The 14,457-nt window shown below is 34.0% G+C and overlaps 1 protein-coding gene across 1 annotated transcript in view; it reads right to left on the reverse strand.

Moving 5' to 3' along the window:
* Positions 1-1,392: 1,392 nt before the first annotated feature.
* Positions 1,393-14,457, reverse strand: part of LOC106323557 — a 27,141-nt gene continuing 14,076 nt past the window's right edge. The window contains exons 2-3 of the mRNA XM_013761661.1: positions 1,664-2,731; positions 1,393-1,427 (exon numbers count right to left, since the gene is read on the reverse strand). Of these exons, the coding sequence (XP_013617115.1) occupies positions 1,393-1,427; positions 1,664-2,731 (1,103 nt within the window). The remainder of the gene's footprint in view (positions 1,428-1,663; positions 2,732-14,457) is intronic.

A 14,457-nucleotide genomic window follows, 5' to 3' on the forward strand; every position in this document is an offset into this window, starting at 1 on the left:
ACCAGCCTGGATTTGTGACACTTGAAGTTTCCCTGAGCATCATATTTATGCTTATACAACCAAAGACAGCGAATGATGTTAGTGTTCTTCGGTCTCGGAACCAAATCATAAGTACCACTCCTAATAATGGCATCATACTCATATGTCATAGATGGTGTCCAATTGGGATCAGTGAGCGCATGTTTATAGCTTTTTGGTAGTGGAGATTGAGACTGAGCTAGAAGAGACAAGAGCTGTTTTGGCTTATGAATACCATGCTTTGATCTTGTTGTCATCGAATGTCTTGGAGCCTTAGTGACTGCGGATACAGTTTGAGTTGACTGGTTCGATGAGCTAGGCTGGGCTGTAGGAGTTAAAGGCACAGCCGGTGATGTGAGGATGCTCTGGAGAAGAGGTGAGACATCCATGTCATCTTGAAGAAAATCATACGTAGACTCAGTAATTGTGTTTGAGTCTTTATACGGAAAACAAGATTCATCAAAGGTGACATGCCGAGAGATGATAATCTTTTGGGATTCAAGATCGAAGCATCTATAACCTCGGTGGAAGTGAGGATAGCCAAGGAAGATGCAACGAGAGGATCTTGGTGAGAGTTTAGAAGTAGTTGCATGGTTTTGATTTGGGTAGCAGAGGCAGCCAAAAACTCTAAGATGGGAATAGGAAACTGGCTTGTTGAAGAGAAGCTTGTAAGGCACGTTATTATTGATAGCTTTTGACGGCAGAAGATTTAGAGTATGAACTGTAACGTGAAGAGCTTCAACCCAGAATGTAGAAGGAAGCTTAGCCTGAAAGAGAAGAGTTCGGACTGAGTTGTTTATGGTTCAAATCATCCTTTCCGATCGTCCATTTTGTTGGGACGTGTAAGGGCATGAAAAACGAAAGGTGATACCTTGTTCTGCGAAAAAATTATGAAACTTTGAGTTGTTATACTCAGTTCCATTGTCGCATTGCAAGGTTTGAACTTTTGTTTTGAACTGGTTTTCGACATATTTAAAGAAGAGATGAAACTTCGAAAACACTTCAGCTTTGGATCTTATAGGGTAAACCCATAGGAAGTGAGAGAATTGATCCAAGAAAAGAACATAATATCTTATTCCACTTAAACTTTGAACTGGTGAGGTCCATAAGTCTGAGTGAATAATTTGAAAAGGAGCAGTGACAAGAGAAAAAGGCAATTTTATTTGTTTTCCAATTTGACAAGCGTCGCAGACATGAGAAAGATCATGTTTATTACAAGATAAAAACTTAGAAGAAATCAAAGAAGACATAGACTGGTTGCTCAAATGAGCCAAACGACGGTGCCATGTGTTTGATGAAGTTGAAAAAAGTGCTGAATGCCCTGAAGTGAGCTTATTTGAAGTTGGAAAGACTGGATATAAGTCGCCAGTACTGTCACTGCGGAGAATCGTCTGACGAGTTTGAAGGTCCTTCACAGAAAAACCATAAGGGTCAAACTCAATAGAACAAGAATTGTCTTTAGTAAATTTTCGAACCGAAATGAGATTCTTGATAATAGAAGGAGTTACTAAGACAGATGAGAGATTTAATTGTTTTGATCGAGAAGGAAAAGATTAGAAACCCGTTTTAGTAATTGGAATACTTCCCCCGTTGGCCACTGTGACTGTTTGATTGATGCCAGTATTAAGGATGGACTTTAGATTACCTGGATTGTTGGTGAGGTGAGACGTGGCTCCAGAGTCCATGTACCACTGATGATCTGAAGGATCCATCAACGTCATTGTGTTGAATGCAGAGGCAAAGTCCGTTGTTGGAACAGGGGAATTAGCAAAGTTGTTCATAGGAGCTTGCGCTTGAACCTGATGGACTTGGTGATTGGAGATGGGGCGCGGTCCAAGAATGCCCTGATTGTTGAGTTGTTGCTGGTTGTTCCATGGAACCGCTTGCTGATTTCCCCAGAAGGGATATCCGTTTTGCCAATATGGGACGCCCCACTGATTGTACATGGGTCGTTGTTGATTGTTGAAGTTGCGTTCACGTCCTCTGTTTTTGCGGTTTGATCCCCTGTTGTTGTAGAACTTTTGCTGCTGTTGTGGTTGTTGAGCTGTGGTTGAGACGTTGAGTACCTTGTCGGAAGAGGTTGTGTCTTTGACAATCGTCGATCTGCTTCCTTTGTTCAGTCTGTCCTCTTCTAGGAGCAGCATCGATCGCGCTTGCTCAAACGTGGGGAAGGGTTGACGATGGATGATCACGTTGATTATGTTATTGTACTTGTGACTTAAGCCATTGAGCAAGTAGGTCACGAGAGTCCTCTCCGAGACAGTAGAGTCGACATTGGTGAGTAGATCAGCGATGGACTTAACGTCCTGACAGTAATCCTGGATAGTTTTGTCGCCTATCACCTTGGTGCGGAGGTCGTGATCTAGTTGGATAGCGCGAGCTTCCTTGTTGTCTCTGAAGAAGTTCTGAATTCGGATCCAGATCTCTCGAGATGTTCCTCCTGTTTTGAAGGTGTTACGAAACAGATTCTTGGAGAGGGTACCGTAGATCCATAGTTTGACTAGACCGTCACGTTTGCCCCATTGTTGATCATTATCATCAGTGGGAAGAAGAGTTCCGTCGAGATGTCCTCCGACGTCGAAACTTTGACAGTGAGTCAAGAAGAGTTCTTTCCAGGCATCGTAATTGAACTCATCTGTGTCTAAGATGATCAGAACATGTAGTTTGATGTTATGCACACCATACGCACGTTCAAGAGTAGTAGGAGGAGCAGCTATGGTGAGATAGAGTGAAGAAAAGGTTGTAGAAGAGAGAAGAAGATAAAGGAAGAAGTTGGGAACTTATGGTTCAGGATAACTGAACGTCTGATACCATGAAAGTGGAAATCTTTCCCTTGCCTTGATTTACAGATTTACATGAGTTTATATACACAAAATTGTTACACGATATGAGGAGATCACATCCTCGAATATAGGAACGTATCACAAACAAGAATTGGAATATTCTTGATTGGCTAACAGTTATCAATAAGAGTTAACTAAAGATGAATAGGCTTCAATCATAGCCGACCTTTTGCTGTTGAAATTACATCTTTCATATTATCGAAATAATATCTTTATGCTCACACATCACAGTTCGTAATAATATATTATCTTGGCAATGGAGGTAGACACAAACAACAACGGTATCGTGTCGAGTAAGATTTCTATGTAATATAAATGTGATGTTAAATTGTTACAATACAGGACTATAACACAAAAAATGTAAGAAAAAAATTCTTAAGAAATATGTAAAGGTATTTCATTAATAATAATTAACTGGTCATTTGTTATTTGATACTAACATTAAGAAAGAAATATAGCTATTAATTGCATTCCGCATTCGTTAAAAATCTGAAATGATAACATCCAAAATTCACTGTTAAGATATAACAACGATATAGTGATTTGCAAAAAAATGACGGATAGAAAAATTGTAAATATTTATATTTATCAGTCTTATGTGTTTTCTTAAATTTCATTCATTTTTATAAAATAATGTCGCGTTAATTTACTCAAGGACTCGCTACTCTGCACTTTACTAAGCTATTTTTTTTTTTTAACTAAAATATATCTCGAAAGGGGGTACCGGAACAGTTACAGAGGGAGCCGGTGGCCTGAGTAAACAGTGAAACCCTAGAAAATTACATCGATTTTGCTAAAAACTTTTGCAAATCTATGGAGGCGAATGTTCAGGGGAGGGAAAGAAGACCGTGGAAGCTCGTGGCTTCCCACTCCGATGGACGCTATTTATTTTAATTACTCACGAAAGACAGTTTTGCCTGTGTTTCTACCAGTTTTTGTAAGAGCCCAAAAAATATTACAAATGAAGACGTATGTTTAATTAGTATATTAAGGTTTAGCATGCAACTGATTACCGACTACTCCTTATGCCATTTACAAATTTTTCACAAGGAGACAAATGGACATATTAACTAACTGAATAAACAAATAGTCTTTAGCAAAAGGACAAGATGATGTACTTAAATAGTTAGTAGAAAATTAAATCACCAGTCTTATAATAAGCGTTCGATCATCTAGATCAAAATTAGATACCGACTTTCTTTCTTTTTTGTCAAAGTTGAACAGTTCAGATTTGAACAAAAGTTGGATTATTGTAATGAGATCTAGGGCAACAATGGCTTGTAAAACTAACTGTTCTAGCACCTCTCGCTTTCAAACTCATATCAAAGGCCAAAGTTTAAAAGGCGGCGGCTGCATATGTCATTTGCAATGCATTTAGCTCTTGTTGTGATTGCAAATAGATAATATATATTATATTTACGGTCAACGTAAAAAGATTAGTGAGTAGATTAAAGTTAGATGAAAGAGCACTCTCAAACCCTTCTGGTTAATCCCTTCCGAGTATCATGCATGGAATTCTAAACTAAATAACTAAACTAATTTCAAAATGAAACTGATATCGTTATTAGTTAATCTTGATAAGGTGTAACATTTTAGCTTAGATATCAAATTAACGAATAATTTAATAACGACTAAAGATAACCGGATATATGAGAAAATACGAAGTCACACGGTACGTAAAAGCTGAGTTACAAGCAAAACTAGCAAACAAGTTGAGTTAGCATTACTCTTACATAAAATTACCAACAAGAATGGAAAAAAAAACGTTCAGTGCTTTTGCAAAACAAGGAGAAAAAACTAATCTGAAGATAGAACAAATTTTTCTTTGTGAAACCATTCAAGATAATTATACCCAAAAAATAGAATCTACACGACATATATGAAAATACAACTGAAACATTTTCTAATACAAATACAGATATGTTAATATAGTGTGCTCAACTATATTTGCATGATGTTAGTGTACATAATGACACTGGAATAGGTCAAAAACAAATTATTTAAGTATGAAGGGTGCAAAAATAACTCTATAACTGTACGTAATAAATATATGTAAGAAAGTGAAGCTGGATAAATAACTTTAAACGTGCAAGCTACCATCTCGAGTTTCTGATCCAACAAATTAGCCAAATATCAATGTGTTGTGATCAGTCTGAATGATGATGTCTGGTAAAGTAAGGAAAATATCAATCCATAGTATTTTCTAGCCCTGAGATTATCAGTCTGAGAATACCGGATTTGTTTCAAATTATCATTTTTAACTTACTATTTCTGATTCAACGTATTGCTAATTATCTTACTATTTTCCAATGCTATATTTGTAAGTGCGGATGAGTCAAGAAATATATAGTAGAAAGTAAACGATACACAAAGTTTGTTAACATGGTTAGTTTCCTACATTTTCGGAACCTCGTCCAGATTCCATTGATTACTAGAACAAGAATGCAAATACATCATTATTTGCTAACACATACATCAGGCACAAACCTCCTGACACGTTTTTTTTCTAGATAGATATTCAAGCATACATGCATAGATCACCATCCGGAGCACCGGAGCATATTGTCTTCTACAGCTGCAATCGTCACAGATCTCTTCAATGAAACCTGATGTGCTAAATTTCCCCTGAGTTAAGGTTTCAATCTCCAAGTCTTTGAAGGTACGTCATTATGTACTTCACCAAGTACGTCACCGAGTACGTCAACACCTAACGGACACCAAAGATACCAACGAGCACGTCAACACCAACACACAACTTGGTCACCACAACACAACGGACAACTCCACCACACCTAATGTCATCACCAACGTCACAACACCAAGTACAGCGAAACAATCCGTCACACACTACGTCAACACCAACATCACCAACGTCACCAAACTAAGTCCACATCGGACTCCATCACAAACAGCTTCAGAATATACTTCGATACCAAGCAATACAATAAACAATGAAACTTCTCTCTCTTTATTCTCTAGGTCTCTCATTCTCATTAGGCACGTCCCTCATTATATAATAAATTTTTAACTTGCTCTCCAAATTCATTAAATGCACTTTAATGAACTTCTATTTCCATATAAGGAAACTTTTTATTCATCTCCAAGTATCACTTCCTCTCAAAGCAAAACCCTTTTGCTTAATGGAAAACGTCATTTGTCTTCAACAACATTTTTTTTCTTTTCCAAGTTTCACTTACACACGCAATCCATGTAAGGAAACTTCCTTGTAAACATCTTCACAATTCAAAGTCAGACATACGTCTTGACACACGTTTTGTAGTACATCACGAACTACATCAGAACACCTTAGAAAATCATATCTTCAATATTTTGGTGATAATGGGGAACTAAATCATTATTAAAACTTAGTTAGTCATCCAGACAGACTTTATACAAATAATTTGTCAAGATATTAAAAAAGAAAGGGGAAAACTATAAACTGTAGCTGCAAAAACCAAATGTAAAACTCACTTGAAAATCTAAACTCAAAATTTTCACTGATATGTGTGGAACAATCAAATCGGCATCTGAACATATGGGCTTTCGTCGGACTAATTTTTTTCATATCAGCATTGATTGTTTCGTATCGATAATATGCAAGTTGATAATCGACATATTTCAATATATTAAGAGAGTTCTATGTATTAATTTTTGTTAATGTCTCATAACATGAGGCACACCCCTACACTTCAAAACTAGTGTTTTTTGTTAATATTTGTTATAATAACGGATCCAATATTTGATCTTAAAAGAGTAACTAAATCAAAAACATATTTTGCGGTTTCAAAGAAGGAAAGTTGGTAAAACTCAGTTTTTAAAAATGAAACAAAAACATGAAATTTCATTTAAGTCATTTTAATCTCAAACTTTTGAAAATTGAACATTAATTTTTATTGATCTGTTTTAGATACATGAAAAATCAAGGTTAAGTCAATTTAATGGTTGAAATTTTGTGTCTCTGAAACGGTTTGGTCAACAAAACTTGAGGTTTAGAATGGATAATTTTTAAAAGTTGGAAATTAAAATAGCTTAAACAAAAATTGAAGGTTATTCTGGTTTTTTGTATAAATTGAGGGTTTTTGACTTATTGTTTTCCTAAAATTAAATAAAAATGGAGAAAAAGTGAATTATGTGAAAATGAATGGAATATTTTAGAACCAAATAAATTTTAGGTGAAAGAAAAAAAAATATAATACGGAAATAATAGTATTGCCCCTCATTAAAAAGAATAAAAATAATACCAAAAATTATAATATTGAATCTAGATCGCACTCGTGAGCTATAACCCTAAATTCACTAATTTAATGAGTTTTTTTGTATTTTTATACAAATGTAATATTTGTATATATAAAATATACGTAAAAAGCTTTAAACTGATCTATGATTAATCAGTGATTTATCTCTTCTTTTTGTTGATTAAGTAGGTCCATAATGACCATACAAGTCATATGCCTAACGCAATTTTTGGTGGCGATAGTTCTTCCAGATTTTTTGTTTTGATGGTGATAGAGTTCTTACTAGAAACTATGATCAATCCAAAAGGTAACATGAAATTATTGAATCGACGGTTTGGAACGTTGATCTCATTGACTATGTTAGTATTAGTGAAACAATATAAATATATTTCTTATCTCGTTGACTCCTAATAGAGTAAAAGTAGATTGCAACCATGGTTAATTAGGTCGAAACTTTAGCTACTGTTAAGATTCAACTTTTAAAAATAAAGATAAAACATTTATATAAAAAATATTAAGTCAACTATACATAAAATAGATTTGTTGTTTACTGTAAATCCCTATATATCTTTTTTTAATTTTGTCTTTCTAGTTCTTTTTGTTGAGAACCATTTGCTTATGTGGTTTAATAAAACAATCCAGAGTTTTTTTTGTAACTGAAAAACAATGGAGAGTTAAAAGAATAATAAAAAAAAAACATCAAAAATCTAATTAATAACAAATCGTCTACTTGGTTGAGTCGTATAAATTATTTGTAATAATACTATGTACTATGAGTTAAATAAATATGAGTAGCTTGAAGTTGTTGGAATCACGTGGTAGCCTCACCAACAATCGACGTATCCGTGAAAAATAAGGTGGCAGAGGCGAAGCAAAGGCACGTGATACGGCGGCGAGAGTGGTAATTGAGCACGGGATGCCTTCACTTCGTTATGGTTGCCACGTATTGAGCCTCTCTACTTTTTTCCGAACCTATCTAGATTTTACGTTCATTTGTCTAAATCTAATAAAATGGATCAATCAAATCATACCGTTTATTGTAGGTCCGAGACTTATTATCCGAGATCCAGATTCGATCTGAGATCCGATCCGGATCCGCTCCGAAAATCCGGAAGAGCCGAATCCGGATCCGGATAATAAAATGTTGGATCCGTAAAGACCGGATCACTAGAAGAAAACAGAAGTCTAACGAGAAAATTTAACGTGGAAAAACAATCCTCGTAAATTTACGTCGATTTTACGAGGAACTTACGTGGAAAAATAGTGTCATCGTTATTTCCTCGTAAAGTAACGACAAAAGCGTTTCGTCGTAAAATCGATGAAATTGACGTGTCTTTTACGAGGAAATACTATTTCCTCGTAAATACGACGTAAACTTCGCGTGTTATTAACGAGGAAATAATTTACGTGTATTTACCGAGAAAATTTTGAATCCACCAACTTTGTAAGTGTTACACGTTTTTTTTTGCCACCTAATTAATTTTCGTCGTAAATTCATAGGAAAATTACAACTACCAGATTCGAAATTTCCTATAAATATGGATGTTTGAACATCATTTTAAACACACCAACATTGGGGAGATGATGAGAAGCTAGAAGAATGTCGATTCTGCAAGAAGCCACGATTCAAGCCGCAAGGACGGGGACGTAATAGGGTACCGTACCAAAGGATGTGGTACCTACCAATTACAGATAGATTGAAAAGATTGTATCAATCAGAGCAGACTGCTGGAAAGATGAGATGGCATGCCGAGCATACTCAGACGGATGGTGAGATGACTCATCCATCAGATGCAAGAGCCTGGAAACATTTCAACAAAGTACATCCAGATTTCGCTAGCAATATCCGGAATGTGTATCTCGGATTATGCACAGATGGATTTAGTCCGTTCGGAATGTCAGGGAGACAATATTCATTGTGGCCAGTCTTTCTTACTCCATACAACCTGCCACCGGAGATGTGCATGCAACGGGAGTTACTATTCTTGACCATATTAATACCTGGTCCGAACCATCCAAAAAGGTCCCTGGATGTTTTCCTACAACCACTGATAAAAGAGTTGAAGGATTTGTGGTCAACAGGGGTGAGGACGTATGACTGTTCAACGAAGACGAATTTTACGATGCGAGCGATGCTTTTGTGGACCATAAGTGATTTCCCTGCCTATGGGATGTTGTCTGGATGGACTACACATGGGAGATTAGCTTGTCCATATTGTAATGGAACGACAGATGCGTTTCAACTGAAGAATGGTAGGAAGACAAGTTGGTTTGATTGTCACCGTCGATTTCTTCCCATTGGCCATCCTTACCGAAGAAACAAGAATTTGTTTAGGCACAAAAGGGTTGTGAGAGACACTCTTCCTCCATATCTAACTGGAGAACAAATTGAAGCGCAAATCGACTACTACGGAGCTAACGAAACAGTTCGTTGGGGTGGTAATTGGCATGTCCCTCGTAATATGCCAGATTCTTACGGTGTTCATCACAACTGGCACAAGAAGAGTATATTTTGGGAGTTGCCATATTGGAAGGATCTTCTTCTGCGCCACAACCTCGATGTGATGCATATAGAGAAGAATTTCTTTGAGAACATCATGAATACAATATTTAATGTCCCAGGGAAGACAAAAGACAACATAAAATCGAGGTTGGACTTGCCGGATATTTGCTCAAGAAGCGAGTTACATATTAAAAGCAATGGACAAGTTCCCGTTCCGATATTCAGATTATCTTCAGAAAAAAAGTCGGTGTTGTTCAACTGGGTGGCATCAGAAGTGAAGTTCCCCGATGGGTATGTTTCGAATCTCTCTAGATGTGTTGAAAAGGGTCAAAAGTTCTCCGGGATGAAGAGTCATGATTGTCATGTATTTATGCAACGACTACTGCCCTTTGCATTTGCGGAGCTACTTCCAACAAACGTACATGAAGCACTTGCAGGTACGTAGTGTATTATATCACAATAATTTACAAAATAATATATGACTAACAATGTGTTTAATTTTTTTTTGAATATAAAAGGCATTGGAGCATTTTTCAGGGATCTGAGCACACGCACTCTTAAAGAAGAAGTTGTGGAACAGCTTCAGGAGAACATTCCCATCTTATTGTGCAACTTGGAGAAGATATTTCCTCCCGGATTTTTTGACGTCATGGAGCATCTAGCTGTCCACCTCCCATATGAGGCATTGCTTCGTGGACCTGTACATTACGGATGGATGTATCAGTATGAGCGAGCCATGAAATATTTGAAGGGAAAAGCAAAGAACCTCGCCAAAGTTGAAGGTTCTATAATTGCTGGAAGTTTGACGGAAGAAGTTTCTCATTTCACATCGTACTACTTTGCGTCAAAAGTACGTACCCGGAGAAGAGCTCCAAGAAGATATGATGATGGTGGTGTTGCGCCAACATATGCAGTTGCTGGTGTTCCAGACATCTTTAGCCAAATTGGGCGACTCGGTGGAAAGTCTAAAGAGGTTGGTGGTCGAGTGAACAAGACGCTCATAGTGCACACACCTATATTCTACTCAATTGCGAGGATCCATTGATGCGTTATTTTGAAAGGTAACATATATGGACACTTCGAAACACATGTAAGTATAATTAATTATATAATTGCGAGAGATTCATTCCTATAAAATGTGTTTTTACAGCCTATTTGTTTCTCAAATCGAAGAAACATTTCCTGGTATATCCACAAGTGACGTAGACAAAAGGAAAGATCAACACTTCATTAAGTGGTTGCAGAATCAGGTATTAACTCAAACTTTTTTTTCATACATGATCTGTATTTCATTAACATTCTCTTTATTTTTGCAGGTTGATTATGACGACGATGCAGATTATTCTAAGTGGTTACACGAAGTAATTCAATCTCCACTTGTAAAGGTCACCACATCACAGATGTATTTCACACGAGGCTATACTTTTCACACATATGAGTATGGTAGACAGCGGGCGACCAGTAACTATGAAATATGTGTGAAAGGAGAAATAGATTTCTACGGGATCTTGACGGAGATTATTGAAGTCGAATTTCCAGGGATACTGAAGCTGAAATGCGTCCTCTTCAAATGTGAATGGTTTGACCCCGTCGTCAACAGAGGTGTTCGGTCTAACAAATTCGGGGTAGTTGATGTCAACGGTGGACGAAGGTACAACAAATTCGAACTTTTCATCTTAGCTTCACAAGCAGACCAAGTTAGCTTTCTTCCTTACCCTCGGATGAGAGGAATCTTTTACCTCACAAGATAAATTTATAAAAAACAATCAAAATAACTTCTTGATTTGTCTAAAGAGTTAGAAAACATTTCCTTGAAAAAAATTAAAGAAATTTTGAAATGTTATTGTGAAAAGAAAATTTTAGTCGGTGAATTTTATATCATAGTGTTTTATATTGATTATCATATTGATAGTCTCTTCCTTTACTAATTCTTTATTCTAAAGATTTGTGTTATAGATGCTATCAGTCAAGTTTTTAATGTTGGACCTGTAGATGATCTCATTGCAAAATGAAGATCTTCAATTAGGTTAAAATTAGATATTTGTAATATTTAGCATATTTTATTGAACGTTAAGTTTTATTTCATATAATGTTAATAAATGATGAATTAGTTAAATGATCATTTAATATATATATATATATATATATATATATATATATTGTAAAAAAATTATGTTTTTTCAAAATTTTCTTTTTTTTATATTCATCCTAGAAGTTCGAGTTATTCACGAAAATGTAATTACTTTTTTTTTTCTTTTTCGAAAATGAATCTTTTACCGTATCATCCTCGTCTTCTTGAGAAGTTTTCTGGAAGTCTTATAGAAATTTTTCAAATCATAACCTAATCAAATAACTAACTAAATAGCAAATAACAATTCATTAAAGTTAAAATCAATTTATTAAATGTTTAATATACACAAAACTAAACACATGCAAGTCATTTTTTTAAAAGTTAAGATTCCAAAAATCTAACCCTAAATACAAATAACACTATAATATATGTTACTAAACCCTAAACCAAAGTTTTTCAGACCTTATAATCAAATAAGTAAGAAAAAACACTTCCTTAAGTTTAAAATAAACTTAGAAAATATTTAAATCAAGTTAAGTTATTAGATAGTCACTAAACACATATTTATCAAACTAAATCTAATCCTAAAAATACCAACAATACTATAACATATGTTACCAACCCCTAAACCAAAGACTATTATGACTCAATCTACATTCACTCATCTATGTTAAAAATAATTCAATTTTAGTAAAACTAAATTTCCATCATTTAGATGTTTATTAATACATGATTTCGATTTTTTCTCTTTCAAAATATTTTTTTATAAAATTTATTAATTACATTAAAGATCTAATACATGAGAAAACTTCCCCTAGATTCCTAAAAGACTTCTGGAAGACTTCGATTTAGGTGGAAACCTAAATTCTTCTAAAATTTAGGCATAAACCCTAAATTCTACTAAAATTTAGGCGGGATATGTCAGAAGACTTCTTGGGAAGTCTTATGTGAGTCTTCCGGAGCCTATAATCAAATAATTAAGCAAAAAACACTTCCTTAAACTTTAAAAATACTTAGAAAGTATTTAAACCAAGTTATTAGATAGTCACTAAACACATATAAATAAAATTAAAAAAAAAATAAGATTTCAAAATCTAATCCTAGAAATACCTACAATACTATAACATATGTTACCGAACCCTAAACCAAGGACTATCATGAGTTAATCTACGTTAACTAATCTATGTTGAAATAATTCAATTTTAGTAAAACTAAATTTACATCATTTAGAAATTTTTATTATTACATGATTTCATTTTCTTTCCCATTAGAATATTTTTTTATAAAAAGTTTAAATTATTTTAAAGAATTATTTTTTGTAAGTCTTCACACGTGGTAGATTATAATGGTAAAACTCAATACATTTTTTTGTTTGGTCATAAGGAGGTTGTTGTAATGTTATTAGCCTTTTGAGTTACTTTTGCATTTGATTGAATTTGAAGTACATTTTTGTATCCAAAATCAAGTTTTGAGTCATTTCTGGCAATTTTTCCTACTTTTAAATCCACAAGTACAATGAATTTTAATATTTAATCTTAATTGCCTGATGATAGTAAAGAGAAAATTTTGATCTCATAAATTAAAAGATGAAACAAAAACTCCAATTCAATACATTGGTGGCCACTCTGAATATATAAATTAGATAATATTACTGTATCCAATTTAATAATTTAAAATTTAAAAGTTGATATTAAAATCAAAATATAGTTACATATAAAATAAATTTACTTTCTATGATAAATATTCAAGATACATAAAATATCAAATAATCTAATAATTAAATGAAATTTAACTTTGTAAAGTATGAACAATACATATATATAAAATATGATGAAAAATTTAAAATAAAAAAAATTAAAATTATAAATATGAAAAATATTTAATTAATAATTCTCTTACTTAATAAATTATTGTTGTTTTAACATTATTAATTTATAAAGTTATACTGTTTCAACATAAATGTGATTTTTATTTTGCTCCTTATTTTTCTCTCATTAACGTTTTGATGAGTCACCTCCTACTGCATAACCATAGCATATGCAAAACACATATAAAAGTTCATATGAGATATACATATTTTTTAAAAAAATGATGGATATACATCTATTTGAGATATACGCCGTTTAACCAAAAAAAAAAGAATTATTTTGAGATAGAGTTATTGACCAGTATTGTCGTACTAAATGCTACTCCCTCCGTTTCATAATATAAGTAGTTTTGGATAAAAGTACGAAGAATAAGAAAATTATTATGTTTTTAAAAAGTATTTTATAATAAATAGGTTAGATATAATTTAACTAATAAAAATAAGTCTATTTAATTTGATTGGTCACACTGTATTCAATAAATGTAAAAATTACATAGAAATACGAAAACTATTTACATTTTGAAACAAAAACATTTTTTTAAAACTACTTATGATATGAAACGGATGGAGTATTGAATTGTTTCTCGGACGACTTACGAGATTGGTGACAAAAAGAAGCAAATTCAATTAAATTTATGAGACTGTACCGAAGGGGGAGACATGTGGATCCCACACAAAGGGGTATAAGAAGATGACTGGTCATGGTGGGTCGTGGAGAATCACGTCAAGCAAGTAGCTTAACCAAGCCTCCAAGCTAACGCCGGACGAATCGTTTAATGTTCTAACACATTATTTAATCTTCTTGTTGATAATCACTATATTAAAGTCCTAATTACGTATATTAGTGGATTACCTTGTTAATCACATGTCTTTTCAACTTTCTTATAAAAGGTCAACTTCAGTTTTTTTTTTCATTTTCT

Source organism: Brassica oleracea, chromosome C2, assembly GCF_000695525.1.
Source record: "Brassica oleracea var. oleracea cultivar TO1000 chromosome C2, BOL, whole genome shotgun sequence".
NCBI lineage: Eukaryota > Viridiplantae > Streptophyta > Magnoliopsida > Brassicales > Brassicaceae > Brassica > Brassica oleracea.